This window comes from Sminthopsis crassicaudata, chromosome 3 (genome assembly GCF_048593235.1).
Source record: "Sminthopsis crassicaudata isolate SCR6 chromosome 3, ASM4859323v1, whole genome shotgun sequence".
In the NCBI taxonomy this organism is placed as follows: domain Eukaryota; kingdom Metazoa; phylum Chordata; class Mammalia; order Dasyuromorphia; family Dasyuridae; genus Sminthopsis; species Sminthopsis crassicaudata.
In genome coordinates, this window is record NC_133619.1 from 352,958,475 (window position 1) to 352,972,561 (window position 14,087).

Below are 14,087 nucleotides of genomic sequence, written 5' to 3' on the forward strand. Positions count from 1 at the left end.
ATGCCATGCCATGCCAAGGAAACCTCTACCCACTGGAACAATCTTTTCCAGTGTTATCCTCTCTTTATCCTCACCTATTTCCCTAACGAGACCTTATGCCTCTCTGTAAGGATTTCTAACCTTACTTCTCAGTCCCTATAATAAACCTCTTTTATCAATCTAGATTTTTGGGTTTGTAAATTTCTTTACAGAGAATCTGTGCCACCAGAAGGGGGTTCCCCAAAACTCCCTATCCTTGTACAGAATCCCAAGGGGGTACAGGGGAGCCAAAACTCTCAAATTGGTTACCTGAACTCTGAACCTGTCACTAGACCTTATCATTCAACTACCTGACCACCAGGAGTTAAATCTCCTTTTGGTTCCCTAAATCTAGACCTTATTGTTTGGTTCCCTACTAAAGGGAATCCAAAACCTAAATCTCATCATCCTAGGAATGCTGTGATCAAATAAAAGATTTTTTTAAAAAGCCACTTGGAATATAGTAGATGCTATATATAAATGTTTATTCCCAATTTATATATCTTGCAGTTTACCTAGACTGCACCCTTACAGGAAAATCTTTTCTCCTATACGCCCTTCTGATAACTCAGAAGTTTAATTTCTTAATTTGGCAATATAGTAACAATTTGTTAGTTTGCATGTTTAGAGAATACTCCATAGTAAGGCTATAATCTTCCCTACCTTTCATTGATTAACTAATATATATATATGACTTACATACAACCTGTGGGTATAAAATTTTTTAAACTCTATGTTATTTTATTTTTTTAATTTTGTTTTTTATTAATTTTTATAATTATAACATTTTCTTTGACAGTACATATGCATAGGTAAATTTTTTTTTACATTATCCCTTGTACTCCCTTCTGTTCTGAGTTTTTCCCCTCCTTCCCTCCATCCCCTCCCCTAGATGGCAGGCATTTCCATACATATTAAATATCTTATATAAACTCCATGTTATAATTGGATTCTATAGGGCATAAAAGTCACATGGCTCTTTTAATTAATACTTATTAAAAATGTGGTTTTAGAATCACCTATTCAACACAAACTATTAAGCATCCTGAATATACCAGAAGTGCAAATGTAATGAGATAAAATTAGGCTTTTTGCACTTAAATGTGTCAGAATTAAGTATTAAAGAATAGATCAAAAGAGTAAATAATCTTTTAAAAAATGTATTATTTTTTAAAATGCTTTTTTAATATCTATTTTCTTTCTACATAATCCACATTCTCCAAATTATTTCCCTCTCTTTTCTAAACTATCATTGCTTATTTTTAAAAAAAGAGAAACTAATTTATAAAAAATCAAGCCATTCTCCAATTGATTAATGGCCAAAGGATATGAACAGACAATTCTCAACAAAGAAATTGAAATTATTTTTAACCATATGAAAAGATGTTCCTTGTCATTATTAATCAGAGAAATGCAAATTAAGACAACTCTGAGATACCACTACACACCTGTCAGATTGGCTAGAATGACAGGGAAAGATAATGATGAATGTTGGAGGGGATGGGGGAAAACTGGAACATTGATACATTGTTGATGGAATTGTGAATATATCCAGCCATTCTGGAGATCGATTTGGTACTACACCCAAAAAGTTATCAAACTGTGCATACCCTTTGATCCAGCAGTGTTACTTTATATATTTTAACATATATACCATGTATTGATTGGTCAATCTGCCTTCTGGGGGAGAGGGTACGGGGAAAGAGGGGAAAAATTGGAACAACAGGTTTTGCAATTGTCAATACTGAAAAATTACCCATGCATATATCTTGTAAATAAAAAGCTATACTTTTTTAAAAAAGAGAAAGCAAAAATTAAAAAAAAAAACCTAATAATAAAAATATGCGACAACTGTAGTGTTCCTACACTGGTAGTTACCTACCATTACAAAAAAAAAAGGTATCTTAAATATCTTTTGGAGCCAAGCTTGGTCAATGTAATTTTACATTATTTGCTCCAATTGTTATTGTTCTTATCAACTGTATTTTTTGTAGTGCCTTTGTGTATATTTTCTTTGTTCTACTTCATTTTGAATCTTTAGGTATTAAAATGTCATAACATTATGAAAAGTTTTAATCTTGAGGATCCCTAAAAGGGTCTGTGGGTCCCCAGATCATACTTTGGGAACCACTGGGTTAGAGCAATGCAGAAACAAGAAGGAAAACTACAAATATATACATAATAGTGATAAGTGAGTTAAGGTAAAAATAGTCAAAGTTAATTTGCCTTATGCAGTAACTGAAATAAATATTTGAAAAGGAAATGTTAAAACTGGGGAAAGATTTTTACAGTTAAAGGTTCTGATAAAGGCCTCATTTCCAAAATATATGGAGAACTGACCCTAATTTATAAGAAATCAAACCATTCTCCAATTGATAAATGGTCAAAGGATATGAACAAACAATTTTCAGATGATGAAATTAAAACTATTTCCACTCATATGAAAGTGTTCCAAATCACTACTGATTAGAGAAATGCAAATTAAGAAAACTCTGAGATACCACTACACACCTGTCAGATTGGCTAAGATGACAGAAAAAAATAATGATGAATGTTAGAGGGGATGTGGGAAAACTGGGACACTAATACATTGCTCTGGAGAGCAATCTGGAACTATGCCCAAAAAGTTATCAAACTGTGCATACCCTTTGATCCATCAGTGTTATTACTGGGCTTATATCCCAAAGAAATACTAAAGAAGAGAAAGGGACCTGTATGTGCAAGAATGTTTGTGGCAGCTCTTTCCGTAGTGGCTAGAAACTGGAAAATGAATGGATGTCCATCAATTGGAGAATGGTTGGGTACATTATGGTATATGAAGGTTATGGAATATTATTGTTCTGTAAGAAATGACCAGCAGGATGATTTCAGAGAGGCCTGGAGAGACTTACATGAACTTATGCTGAGTGAAATGAGCAGAACCAGGAGATCATTATACACTTCAACAATGAGGATGTATTCTGATGGAAGTGGATATCTTCAACATAGAGATCTAATTCAGTTCCAATTGATCAATGAAGGGCAGAAACAGCTACACCCAGAGAAGAAACACTGGGAAATAAGTGTAAACTGTTTGCATTTTTATTTTTCTTCCCAGGTTATTTTTACCTTCTGAATCTAATTCTTCTCGTATAACAAAAAATTCAGTTCAGCACACATATATTGCATCTAGGATATACTATAATACATTTAACTTGTATGGGACTTCCTGTCATCTGGGGGGGGGGGTGGAGGGAAGGAGGGGAAAATTCGGAACAGAAGTGGGTGCGAGGGATAATGTTGTAAAAACTTACCCATGCATATGTACTGTCAAAAACAGAATTATAAAATAAAAAATATTTTTAAAAAAGAATTGAAAAAATAGTGTTAAAAGGAGATATTTAAATTGGAAATAATTGTATTTCTTTAAAAGTTGCTCTATACCATTTCTCTGTGTTTATACCTAGCAAAAGAGGAATAGTCTGTAGTTGTGGAAAGAACACAAGTAATATTGGCTCTGCCAATAACTAGTTATGAGATTATAATCAAATCATCACTCTCTAGGCCTTACTTTTTATATCTATAATATGACTAGTTCATCTTGAAGTCTCTTCTGGGATTAAATTCTGTAATTATAGGCATACTGGTGTAGACAAGACCCTGGACTCACTCTCCCAGCCCACATATTTACTACTAGAAGATTGGTCCTCAAAGCATGCCTGATTACATTTCTCCCTCAGGGATAGATTTCTTATAATGCTATTGCCTCAAACCCTTCAATGCCTCCAATATCAATTCCCAATTACTGTCTCTTCTACTATTTCATCATTTCTATTGATTTTTGCCAATTAATATCAATTAATTTCTACAAAGGGATATTTACCAAAAAGATATGACCAGAAAAGAAGGACAAACACAATTCTGCTAAGTTAGGAACACATTCTCCCCTAATCAAATGTGATCATATTAGCAAAACCAAACCAACTCCAGAACCTTTTTGTACAAGGATGGACACAAAGTAGCGGCTATATAAATGCATATTCCCTTCCTTCCTTCTACCAGAAAGCTAGAAAGTACAGTGGATAGAACAGTGGTCCTGGAGTCAGGTGGTACTGAGTTCAAATATGACCTAAGACACTGAATAACTTTGTGACCCTGGGCAAATCATTTAATCTCTGTCTGCCTGAATGGTAACAGCACCTTCATTCCCAGGGCTGCTGCTGTCTAGATAAAATGAAGTAAATAACTATAAAGCACTTAGCAAACCTTAAAGCATTGTATAAAAGCTATTATTATTATTGTATCATTTTCTTATTATTACCTCCCCAGTCTTTGGTGAGGTGACGCTTATGGGAAAGTAATCCCGTATTTTAACTTGGAAGGTGTTATATTGTTTAGACTTCCAGGGCTCTGTCCCTCCCCATCCCTTACAGAAAACTCTATGGAACTTCACTAACGTGGAGGACCCAGGATGTAATCTCGGTACTGCCCAGAGCATGAGGAATAAAACGTCTCGGGAATGTGTTTCCTCTAGGTGCAGGCAAGTGAAGCGGATGGCCCCTGTCTCTGCCTCCCGCGCAATGGGGCCCAGGCACGAGGTATGCACTGGTTCCAGGGAGGCCATCTCCGGTGACTGGCATGGGGGAACCTTGGCACCGCCACATGCAGCCGATTCCGGTAGATGAAGAGGACACATTAAAAACAAACCCAGTAACAAAGCCCAATGAAAAAGCATTGAGAAGAAACCCTCTCACTTCTCCTCCTCCTCTACTCCAAATCCCCTTCCCCATTTGCCCTTTAAAGGAAAGCTTGGAATGGGGCTTGTTTGAAGTCTCATCTCCCCACTCCCCGTTGTGTGCCCCGCCATGCAAGTGACAAATCCAAGGACCGCGGTTTGGGGGCCTGGAGAAGGCGGAGCTCCAACTCTAGATCCGGTCGCCTTTTCTCCGCTCGAGAGGGGGAGGAGAGGGATAGCTAGAAGCGAAAAGCGGCTCGATTAGAACCAATGGAAGACTGCAAAGGGGGGCGTGACGCAGGGTTGGCGGCAGCACCCGCCCTTTCGCCCACTCGTACCCTCCCAGTCCCGCCTCCTTGCTGTAAAAAACTACAAGACCCAGAATGCCTTACTACCCCGGACTGGGACGTCCCTCCCCTGACGGTCCCACCTTCTGGCTAAAGCCGCACTTTCAGTGGCTGAACCTGAGGTGGGCGGTGCCAATTTTAACCAATGGGCGGGCGTCTCGGTGCGGCGGCGGAAGCGGCGGCGCTAGGTTAAGAGGAGAGCTAGCCGCGGCCGCCGCGGCGGGTCCAGAACCTCGGGGACTAAGAAACCTGAGAGGCGCCGCCAAGAAAGGCAGAGAGCAATACGGAGGAGGCAGAACGGAGGAGCGGTGGCTCCACGCTTCGGACTCCAGGTAGTGGCGGGAGGAGGGGGATCGGGGAGGGGGCGGGGCAGCCGGGCCGGGCCAGGGTTGCGGCGTCCGCTCAGCTAAGAGTCCCCTGGGAAAGGTGGCCACGACGAAGCATAGTCAACTTGCTCCTTCGCCTCGTCCCGTAGTGCTTAGGAAGTTGTGGGGTCCTGTCAATATCCTGGGGTAGGGCGGTTAGTCTCGGCAGTTGAAGCTGAGAGGAGTCTCTGCCCCCGGCTTGGGATGCCCCGCGGCAAGGAGGCGGGGCCTGGGCCTTAGGCCCACTGGCTCTGGGATGGAGGCTTTGACGGGCAGAAGACGGGGAGATTGGTCGGGCGGGGGGCGGTGGCGGAGGCAGTTTGGCTCACAGAGCAGTTTAAAGTGACTATCTACATCCGGGACCTGCGCCCGCCGCTTTCAGACCCAGGCAAAGGCGGGGCCTCCCTCCCGCCCCCCCGGCCCTTCTTATTGGACGAGCAGTCTCTCCTCCTCTATTGGTCGCGGGGTCGTGAAATTTGGGTAGCCCTGCCAGAGTCTCTTGCTTGATTAGTCGAAGTTCGATAGGAGGGTGGGGCTAGGGCGCCGAGGCTGATGCTGGATTGGCGCCCGACCCCGTGTGACGCTTTCGGCGCAGGGCCAATAGGCGGGCGGTGGGGAGGGGAGGGGCAGGTTCTTGGGGAGAAAGCTGGAAGCAGATATTGAAGCTGCACTAGTAACTGGGGTGTTTGCTGGGCCCTAGCCGGTGTCACGGAGACCGAAAAGCTGTATTGGCTGTGGGGAGGGGGCCCTCCTGCTTCCCTCCCTGGTTCCTTTGTGAGTCCGCTTCTCGGACTGAGGACTGATGGAAAAAAGAGTGGGCAGGGGCTGGAAAGAAGCCTCTGGGGCAGACGGCAGAGAAGTAGTAGGGTAAGGGAGCTAGTTATCTTGGGGAGAACTATACCTGCTCTCCCCTCGCTGAAAGAGCCAGACTGGAGCACCCCAAAGAGAGGAGGCGGGACAGCTGTGTCATCTGATTGCATTGATCGGTTTGGGTGGAGAACGGAACAGTTGAGCATTTGGAGTTAAAAACTGCTGTGGAAAGGAACAGAAACATTTTAGAGGAATGGAGTCCCTTCCTTAGCATACGTATGAGGGAAAGAAACTGCAAATCGAGGTCTTTGCAAACATCTCTTTTTGGTCATATCTTGATATAAGGTGTCTGTGACTCTGCACCACGGAACCTTTCAGTGACATTGGAATATAAAATCTCTTTTCTGTCAAGTTCCAACTTGCTAAAGACTGTTTTAAAAAAAAAATACATTTTTTTGGACTATAATGCATGCATTGTCAAAGTGTGCTTCCTTTTCCTTTAAAATGGAAAAAAAATCTTAATTATGGTATCCTAGTGCAGATCATGAGTTGTTGAGAGTTGTATTTTAGGTAAGAACAGTAATATGTTTGTTGGGAAGCCTAGATTTTATTCCCATTTCTCCCAACTGAATAACCCTGAATATCCCTGCTTGGGATTTTCTCAGATTGCTATAAATGAGTTACAAATGAGTTACCATAAAGTCTTTTAATGAAGTTAAATTACAAAGTATGATTTTATGATTTTCTAGCAAAGCCTTAAATGATTTGCTTTTGCTCTTGTTATTTGCAAACTTGTAAAAAAATAAAATAAAAATTTAAGACAATACAGTTCTTCATGGATTTGCACTTAATAAGGTGCTGTGTGTTCTGTTTGGAGAATAAGGTTTCAAGAATACTTTCTTATTGTTACACACACACACACACACACACACTATTGTAGAATCTATCATGTTCCTCCCCATCTCCAAGGAGGCTTTATTATTAGCTAGAGTTGTGTCTATAAAGCCTATTTGCAGAAATTCCTATGTTAAGCTAAAATATACTTATAAGTCCCATGTGTTGGCCATGTATGATTCTTATCTAAGAAACTTAAAGATGATTTAAAAGAGTTAACTAAAAGCACATGTGACATAAAACTGGGAACAATGGCTTATTCCCTAACTTACCAGGATGAATCCAAAAAGATATTGGCAGGCTGAGTCAAAAAAATAACTTGTTGCCCATACAAGATGAGATATAGCCACGCTAGTTCTGAAAATGGTCTTGGGGGAGAGACTTAGTTGAATGTAAACCTCACATGAGATGACAATGTAAAATGGCTATCAAAAAAGGGTAATGCAATTTGAGCTGAATGAATAGAAATATGGTATCTAAGAGTATGGCGTGAGAGTCCCACTTTATTTTACGCTTATCAGGCCTATGTAGAGAATTGCCATTGTCAGTTATTGATACCACTTTCATAAAGAACATTTTTAGTTAGAAGTTGTCTAAAGGAAAGGAACAAGATTATTTAATGAAAGACTCAATATCTTGCAATATTCACTTTAATTTTCCAAGAGAAGACTTATATGAAGGATTATTGTAGCTTCAAGTATTTGAAAGACTGTCCATAGAAAGAGTATGGATTTATTTTGCTTTGGTGCAGAAGTCAGGACCAGAAAGAGTGAGTAGAAATGTCAAAGAAGCAGATTTAAATTTAAAAGTCAAAAAGTGGAATGGACTACCTCAGAAAGAAGTGGGATTCCTCTCTGAAGTTTTTCAAGCAAAAGCTAGATGACCATTTGTGGAGTATATTGTGGAAGAGATTCTTGTTCAAGTTGAAGTTAGATTAGATGAACCCTGAATTCCCTTTCATGTCTGAGATCTGTTGTTCTGCATTGTAATTATTGGGAAAAGAAGTACTAGCAAAAATGTTAAAATTCTAGATACTGTTATGTTAAGACAAATATTACTGTGATTTGGTGAAAGATAAGTTGTAAGCTTATATAAGGGCTATAAGGGCAGGTGGGTAGTTCAGTAAATGGAGCACCAGACCTAGAATCAGGGAAAACCTGAGTTCAGATCTGGCATGAAGTATGACGTGTGACCCTGTGTGACCCTGAGCAAGGGTCTTAACCTTGTTTGCTTCAGTTTCCTTATCTGCAAAGTGAGCTGGGGAAAGAAATGGCAAACCATTCCAGTGTCTTTGACAAGAAAACCCCAGGTGTAGTCATAAAGACACTCAAACAGCTAACCAACACTAGTCATAAATGGAATAGGATAATTTGTTAGCATTTTTCTATTTGGTTGTAGAAGTTCAAGTAGTATTTCCTATTTGAAAATTACTTAATTTTTCAACTGATATTTTGTCTAATTGAGATATGTTACTTAGTTATTCCAAAAAGTAAAGAAATGCTATCTTTAAGGCTTAAGTTTAGTAGTATCAACTGTACAATGTGTAACATCCTGTTATCTCAAGATCAGATTGTAACAGCTAGTGTTTTGCAGGTGGAAATGAGTTCTCAACAATTTCCTCGTTCAGGAGCCCCTTCTACAGGGCTAGGTCAAGCTCCCTCACAAATTTCTAATAGTGGGTCTACAGGACTGATAAACCCAACAACCACAGGTAAGTTGTTTTTAAAGGTACCCTTATTTGCATTAATTACCTTGCTAGTTTTAGTGTTCAAAATTAGGCAAAACATTAGGCAAATTCTACAGACACGTGTTTCAGTGTATAGAGTGCAACCAGGAAGGTCTGAGTTAGAATCTAGTCTCAGACACTTATTAACTGTGTGACCCTGGGCAAACCACTTAACCTTTTTTGTGCCTCAGTTTCCTTTTTAGTAAAATGGAGATAATCATTAAAACCCCTCAGGATAATTTTGAGAATCAAATAAAATAACATTTAAAGCTTTACAAAAGCACCATAAGGGCAGCTGGGTGGCGCAGTAGAGCACTAGCCCTGAAGTCAAGAGGACCAGAGTTCAAATCTGATCTCAGACATTTAACACTTCCTAGCTGTGTGATCCTGGGTAAGTCACTTAACCCCAATTGTCTTAGCAAAAAAAAAAAAAAAAAATTAAAATTGTATCATCATCATTATATCATTTGTAATTAGTTGAAATAAGTAAAATTTATAAGGCCCCATTTACTTAATGGCCATGTAACCATGAACCATTAAACTTTTCAGTGCCCTAGGCAGTTCTAGAAAAGTCAGAGAAGGGACAGCTAGGTGGCGCAATGGATAGAGCACCAGCCCTTTAGTCCGGAAGACCTGAGATCAAATCTGAACCATGTGACCCTGGGCAAATCAAGTAACCCCAGTTGAAAAGTCAGAGAAGAGATGCTAATCTGGATCAATAGAACTAATGTTTGACATTAAAACTATAAATCAATTCAAAAAGTAAAAAGAACCAGGCACATCCTTAAGTAAATGCAAGGGATACAGTCTTTATCCCATGGAATTTACATTCTTTGTGGGGATACAGCATGTCCACAAAAAGTATTGCAAAGGAAAACTAAAGTTAGAGAGCACTTACAACTGGGAGAGTTAGGGAAGAATCTAATAGGACTTCATTGAGATGGTAGTGCCAGAGCTGAATCTTGGTAGAAAACAAAACTTTGTTCTATCTCTATCTCTTCCCTTCATATATCCTTAGTAGATATGAAGGTAATTGAATAGTTTTTAGGTTTTTCAAACCTGAAAAATTCATTCAGCATATTTGAATGCCTGCCATATGCTAGGCAGTTTGAGACATAACAGATGTCTAAGATAAAGTCGTCCTCTAGAAGCTTGCACTTTGACAGGGAGGATGATAGTAACTGCAACATATAGGAGGTCTCTCAACTTCTAGGAATTCCAGAAGTTTACCTATAAAAATTTATTTAAAATTCAAAAAATATTTTCTCATAGTACTGCTAAGCTGTTGAGACAGCATAATCAAACTAGCTATACATTTCTTGATAAAGAATTGATGGACATGGTGCCCAAGACAATTCCAGAATTTATATTACTTTACTATGCATATTTGTCACAAGGGTTTTAAGGGTTTTTTTTTTCTTTTTTTTTTTATGGGATAGAAGCGGTAGTGGTGGGGAGGGTGCTGGGGGTGGTGGTCGTTGTCGTCATTGTGTAAAAAATAGACTTTTGTTTATTGAAAAAAATTGGCCATCCTACAAAAATCTACAGATATGTTCTATAGAAGTTTATTAATAGTACTATAAGATGTAGCCACCGTATATTATAGTATTTCTGTTGGATTCATAGTTCCACATTTCATTGCCAGGAATACATCTAGTGAATCTTGAGTGATGGGATTATGGATTTCTTGCTCCTTGTCTTCCCATTGCCCCACCTACTGAGCCTGGGAACGATGGAATCCACTCCAAATTGCTGGTGATGGTTCTAATGGCCTAAGGCACAAGCTCCATCAGGATGACATCTGAGATTAGTAGTAAAGAAAAAGGACAGTGGCTCTGAGAGATGGTTAAATGAAAGGTACAGAACCTTTGGGCAGAAGAGACCTTTAGAATATTTGTTAATCCAGACACTTTGGTTCTTTTATTCTGAGGGCCTGGGGATTAGCCCTATTTGCTTCCTTATCCCTGCTTCTCCTGCCTGCTATGGAATAGTACTCCTTCGTTCTACTATTCATGAAGCACGTATGTAACCTTTTTGAGGTTGTTTTTCCTTTCCATTAATAACATGAAATAGACATTAGAACCCTTAGTATAAGACTAAAGTTTCAGGTATATCATGGTAATAGAAATATGAAAGTATATTAGTTTCTTAGGATCATAGATCTTAAAGGATTTTAAGAGGGAATTTAATTCTAATTGTTATAATTTGTTGTTATAACAACAAATAAACATGAATAGCTATTTATGAGTGTTTTATATATTTTAATTTGATTTTTATCTTCATGACTATTGGGGGGGTATTATTATTAGTCTCATTTTACAAACAAGGATGAGCACATCCCCTTCCGTTCCCTAGTATTTCACCAATGAATGCATACTTTATGTTATTCAAAAGACTGGGATAAGATTCTGCCACAACAGAAGAGCAGTTAGACCCATTTTTCTGGGCTTTTATAGCACAAGACTAAGAGGTCTTCCCGAGTGGAGGTTTGGGATACACCACAAATAATTGGGATTGAGGTTGGAAATGCTTCCTGTGAGGTTTTAGATCTATATAGAATAGAAATGGGAAAATGGCTACAGTGAGCTTACCCATCTTTCTCCTGGTCTTGGAATTGGAGTCAGGTTAGTAGAGACCAAGAGTGAAGAAAACTATGAGTCAGTAAGTGGATCTATAGTGGTAAGGTAGGGAGAGAGGAGGAAAGTCCCAAATGAAGGTGAGAGAATCTTTCTGAGCAGTCACCTAGCTCAACTATCTTGAAGCTACTTGGGTGTAAGTGTTGTGTCAGGTCAAAGTCAAACTAGTCTGGTGCTTCATGTTGTGATCAGAACAAAATGGATTCCTCATAGTCCATTTAACAGTTAATAAAATGTTTACTTATCCTGTGAGTTCATGTAGATGCTTTCCTCTTCTCCACCGTCTAAGGAAACAAATCTGGTTAGTTGAGTATGCTAAGTATAATATATAGCTTTGGTACTTGTGCCAAGAGTGAAAGGCTCTGACTTTCTGAAGGCTGGCCTTTTAGACCCTAGGTAACCAGAATGTACATTTGAATCTTGTAGACCACTCAAATTACTTGCTTTTTAGGGGAAAGGATAGCCTGTACTACATGGAAGATATTGTTTCTACTCAAGTAAAGAATGTATATCAGTCTGGCTTTTTGAGTTATGGTCTGCCTATGTATGATGAATGTCACTCCATAATATAACTATGGAGTGTTGTAGGAGCAATGTAAGAAAGAGAAGGATTCCTTAGGTAAGTTCCCTTCTAAATAGGATTCCTTCTTCTTCTTTTTTTTTTTTTTTTGAAGTTGTATCTTTTTATCCACCACTTAGGTACCACATGAAAGCAGGGCAGATGGTGATATTACAAAGTAGATGAGGGTACACCTTCTTTCCTATGGGGAGATGTTGTTTCTTTTGTTGCAAATAATGCTGTTTCATTTAGAACTAGGGTTTTCATGGAAGGTAAAGCCTAAAACTTATTGCTTATAGAAAATTAGTAGATTTATAAACTTATAAAAGTTGGGTTTTGGGTTTGTTTATTATTGTTGTTGTTTTAACCATAAAAGCAAATAAGTGGGCTACTTTGGGGAAAAGTATTTTCCCTATCATTTGAGCTGTTCATGTTAAAAAGATTTCATTTCTGTTAAAGATGTGTTGGTACACATGACTTCTGAAGTCTTAGTTATCTACCTTCTGTCATTGGTGGGTTATAATCTTTATTAGTATATTATATATTCACAAGAGAGGTCAAAACAGAAGATAGAAATTGATTGGAACCCATGATTTATGACTTATGATATATGAAGTACTCTTTCCACTATACCATGTTGCCTTTCTACTTCTTGGGTTTACGCTTGAATAAGTCGTCTGACTTCTCTTGGGTTCTCTTTTAAATAGGAAAAGATAAGTTTAATCTCGAAATATTCAGTTCAACTAGTGATTATAATTTTTTTCCTCTAAGTTAACTACTGAAGTCTAGAAAGTCCAGCCTCAAGGAGCCTAGTGAATTCAAGGAGCAGTTGATGGAATATCAAAGAGCTTAGCTAAAAATGCTTTATTTTGTGCATGTATTTAGAGAGAAAGAGTGTTTTTTTCAAAGGGTGTGGAAAGAAAACCAGATTGAGACCAATGGAATTATTCTATGGCTGTCACTTTACCAGAAAAATAGAAATTGGCAATTTCACTTAAGAGATTTGAGAGAAAGTTCTGTTTTAATAATGAAAAGTTTAAGAAAACAAAACACATAAAAGCATGAGTAATATGGTCTCACTGAAGTAGACTTTCCCCCCCAGTAATGCAAATCCTAAGACTTCTGGGCTGACATGTCATATATAACTTTTGTCCATTTCTTCTTAAAAGTTTTTCACTAGTCTACTCTATGTAGATTCTCAAATAATCTTTGGATCTTCCCAAATGACTTGTACTTCTTTAACATCCTATAATTTCTTATTTGCCATTTCTTGCATCTATCATATTTCTGTCCATTGTTACCCTTTGGTCTTCCACAATTTCTTTGAAGACAGTAATATATCTTGCTGGATTCAAAGCTATAATCACAATACTAAAACTATTCTAAAAAATTACTGATAGAAGTGAAAATTTATATTAATATTGAGTGCTTCTTTTCTCTGCAGGTACTATAGTAGTAGGCTTGTGGGTGATAGGAAGAAAAATAAGATGTGATTCTCAAGAAATTTATAGTTTGAAGAGATGGCCAGTAATTCTAAAAAATTTATCATAAGTATCAAATGATATTATAGAAGATAAGTACAAAAAAGGCTAATGAGCTTCACATAGACCTTTTATCAGACACTTTCATTGTGTGAAACTGGTATTTCTGTTTAATCAGTCTTGGGTACATATACAAATGGGATAATACTGACATTTATGTCATGCCATAAGAATAACAGAGGGCTTTACATACCTTGTTTTATTTAATCCCTATAGCACCCATGAAGTAAGATTTTTTGGTTTCTTTTGTTGACAAATTTCAAATCAGTGTCTTTTTTTTTTTATTATTTGCATTTTTTTTCTTTCATTAGATTTTGAGTTTTACATTTTTCTCTCCTCCCTTTTCCTCTCTCCAAGATGACAATCTGAAATAGGTTATATATATGTACAGTCATATTAAATATATTTTTACATTAGTCGTGTTATAAAAACAATCTGGATAAAAGGCATCTGCATTCAGACTCCAATAGTTCTTTC

At 38.2% G+C, this 14,087-nt stretch overlaps 1 protein-coding gene across 3 annotated transcripts in view; it reads left to right on the forward strand.

Annotated features, from left to right (window-relative positions):
* The first annotated feature begins 5,166 nt into the window (after window positions 1–5,166).
* SAP130 (Sin3A associated protein 130) overlaps window positions 5,167–14,087 on the forward strand; it is a 49,530-nt gene continuing 40,609 nt past the window's right edge. For all 3 annotated transcript variants that reach the window (XM_074301703.1, XM_074301704.1, XM_074301705.1), the window contains exons 1-2: window positions 5,167–5,411; window positions 8,742–8,859. In XM_074301703.1, the coding sequence (XP_074157804.1) occupies window positions 8,748–8,859 (112 nt within the window). In that variant the 5' untranslated portion in view covers window positions 5,167–5,411; window positions 8,742–8,747. The remainder of the gene's footprint in view (window positions 5,412–8,741; window positions 8,860–14,087) is intronic.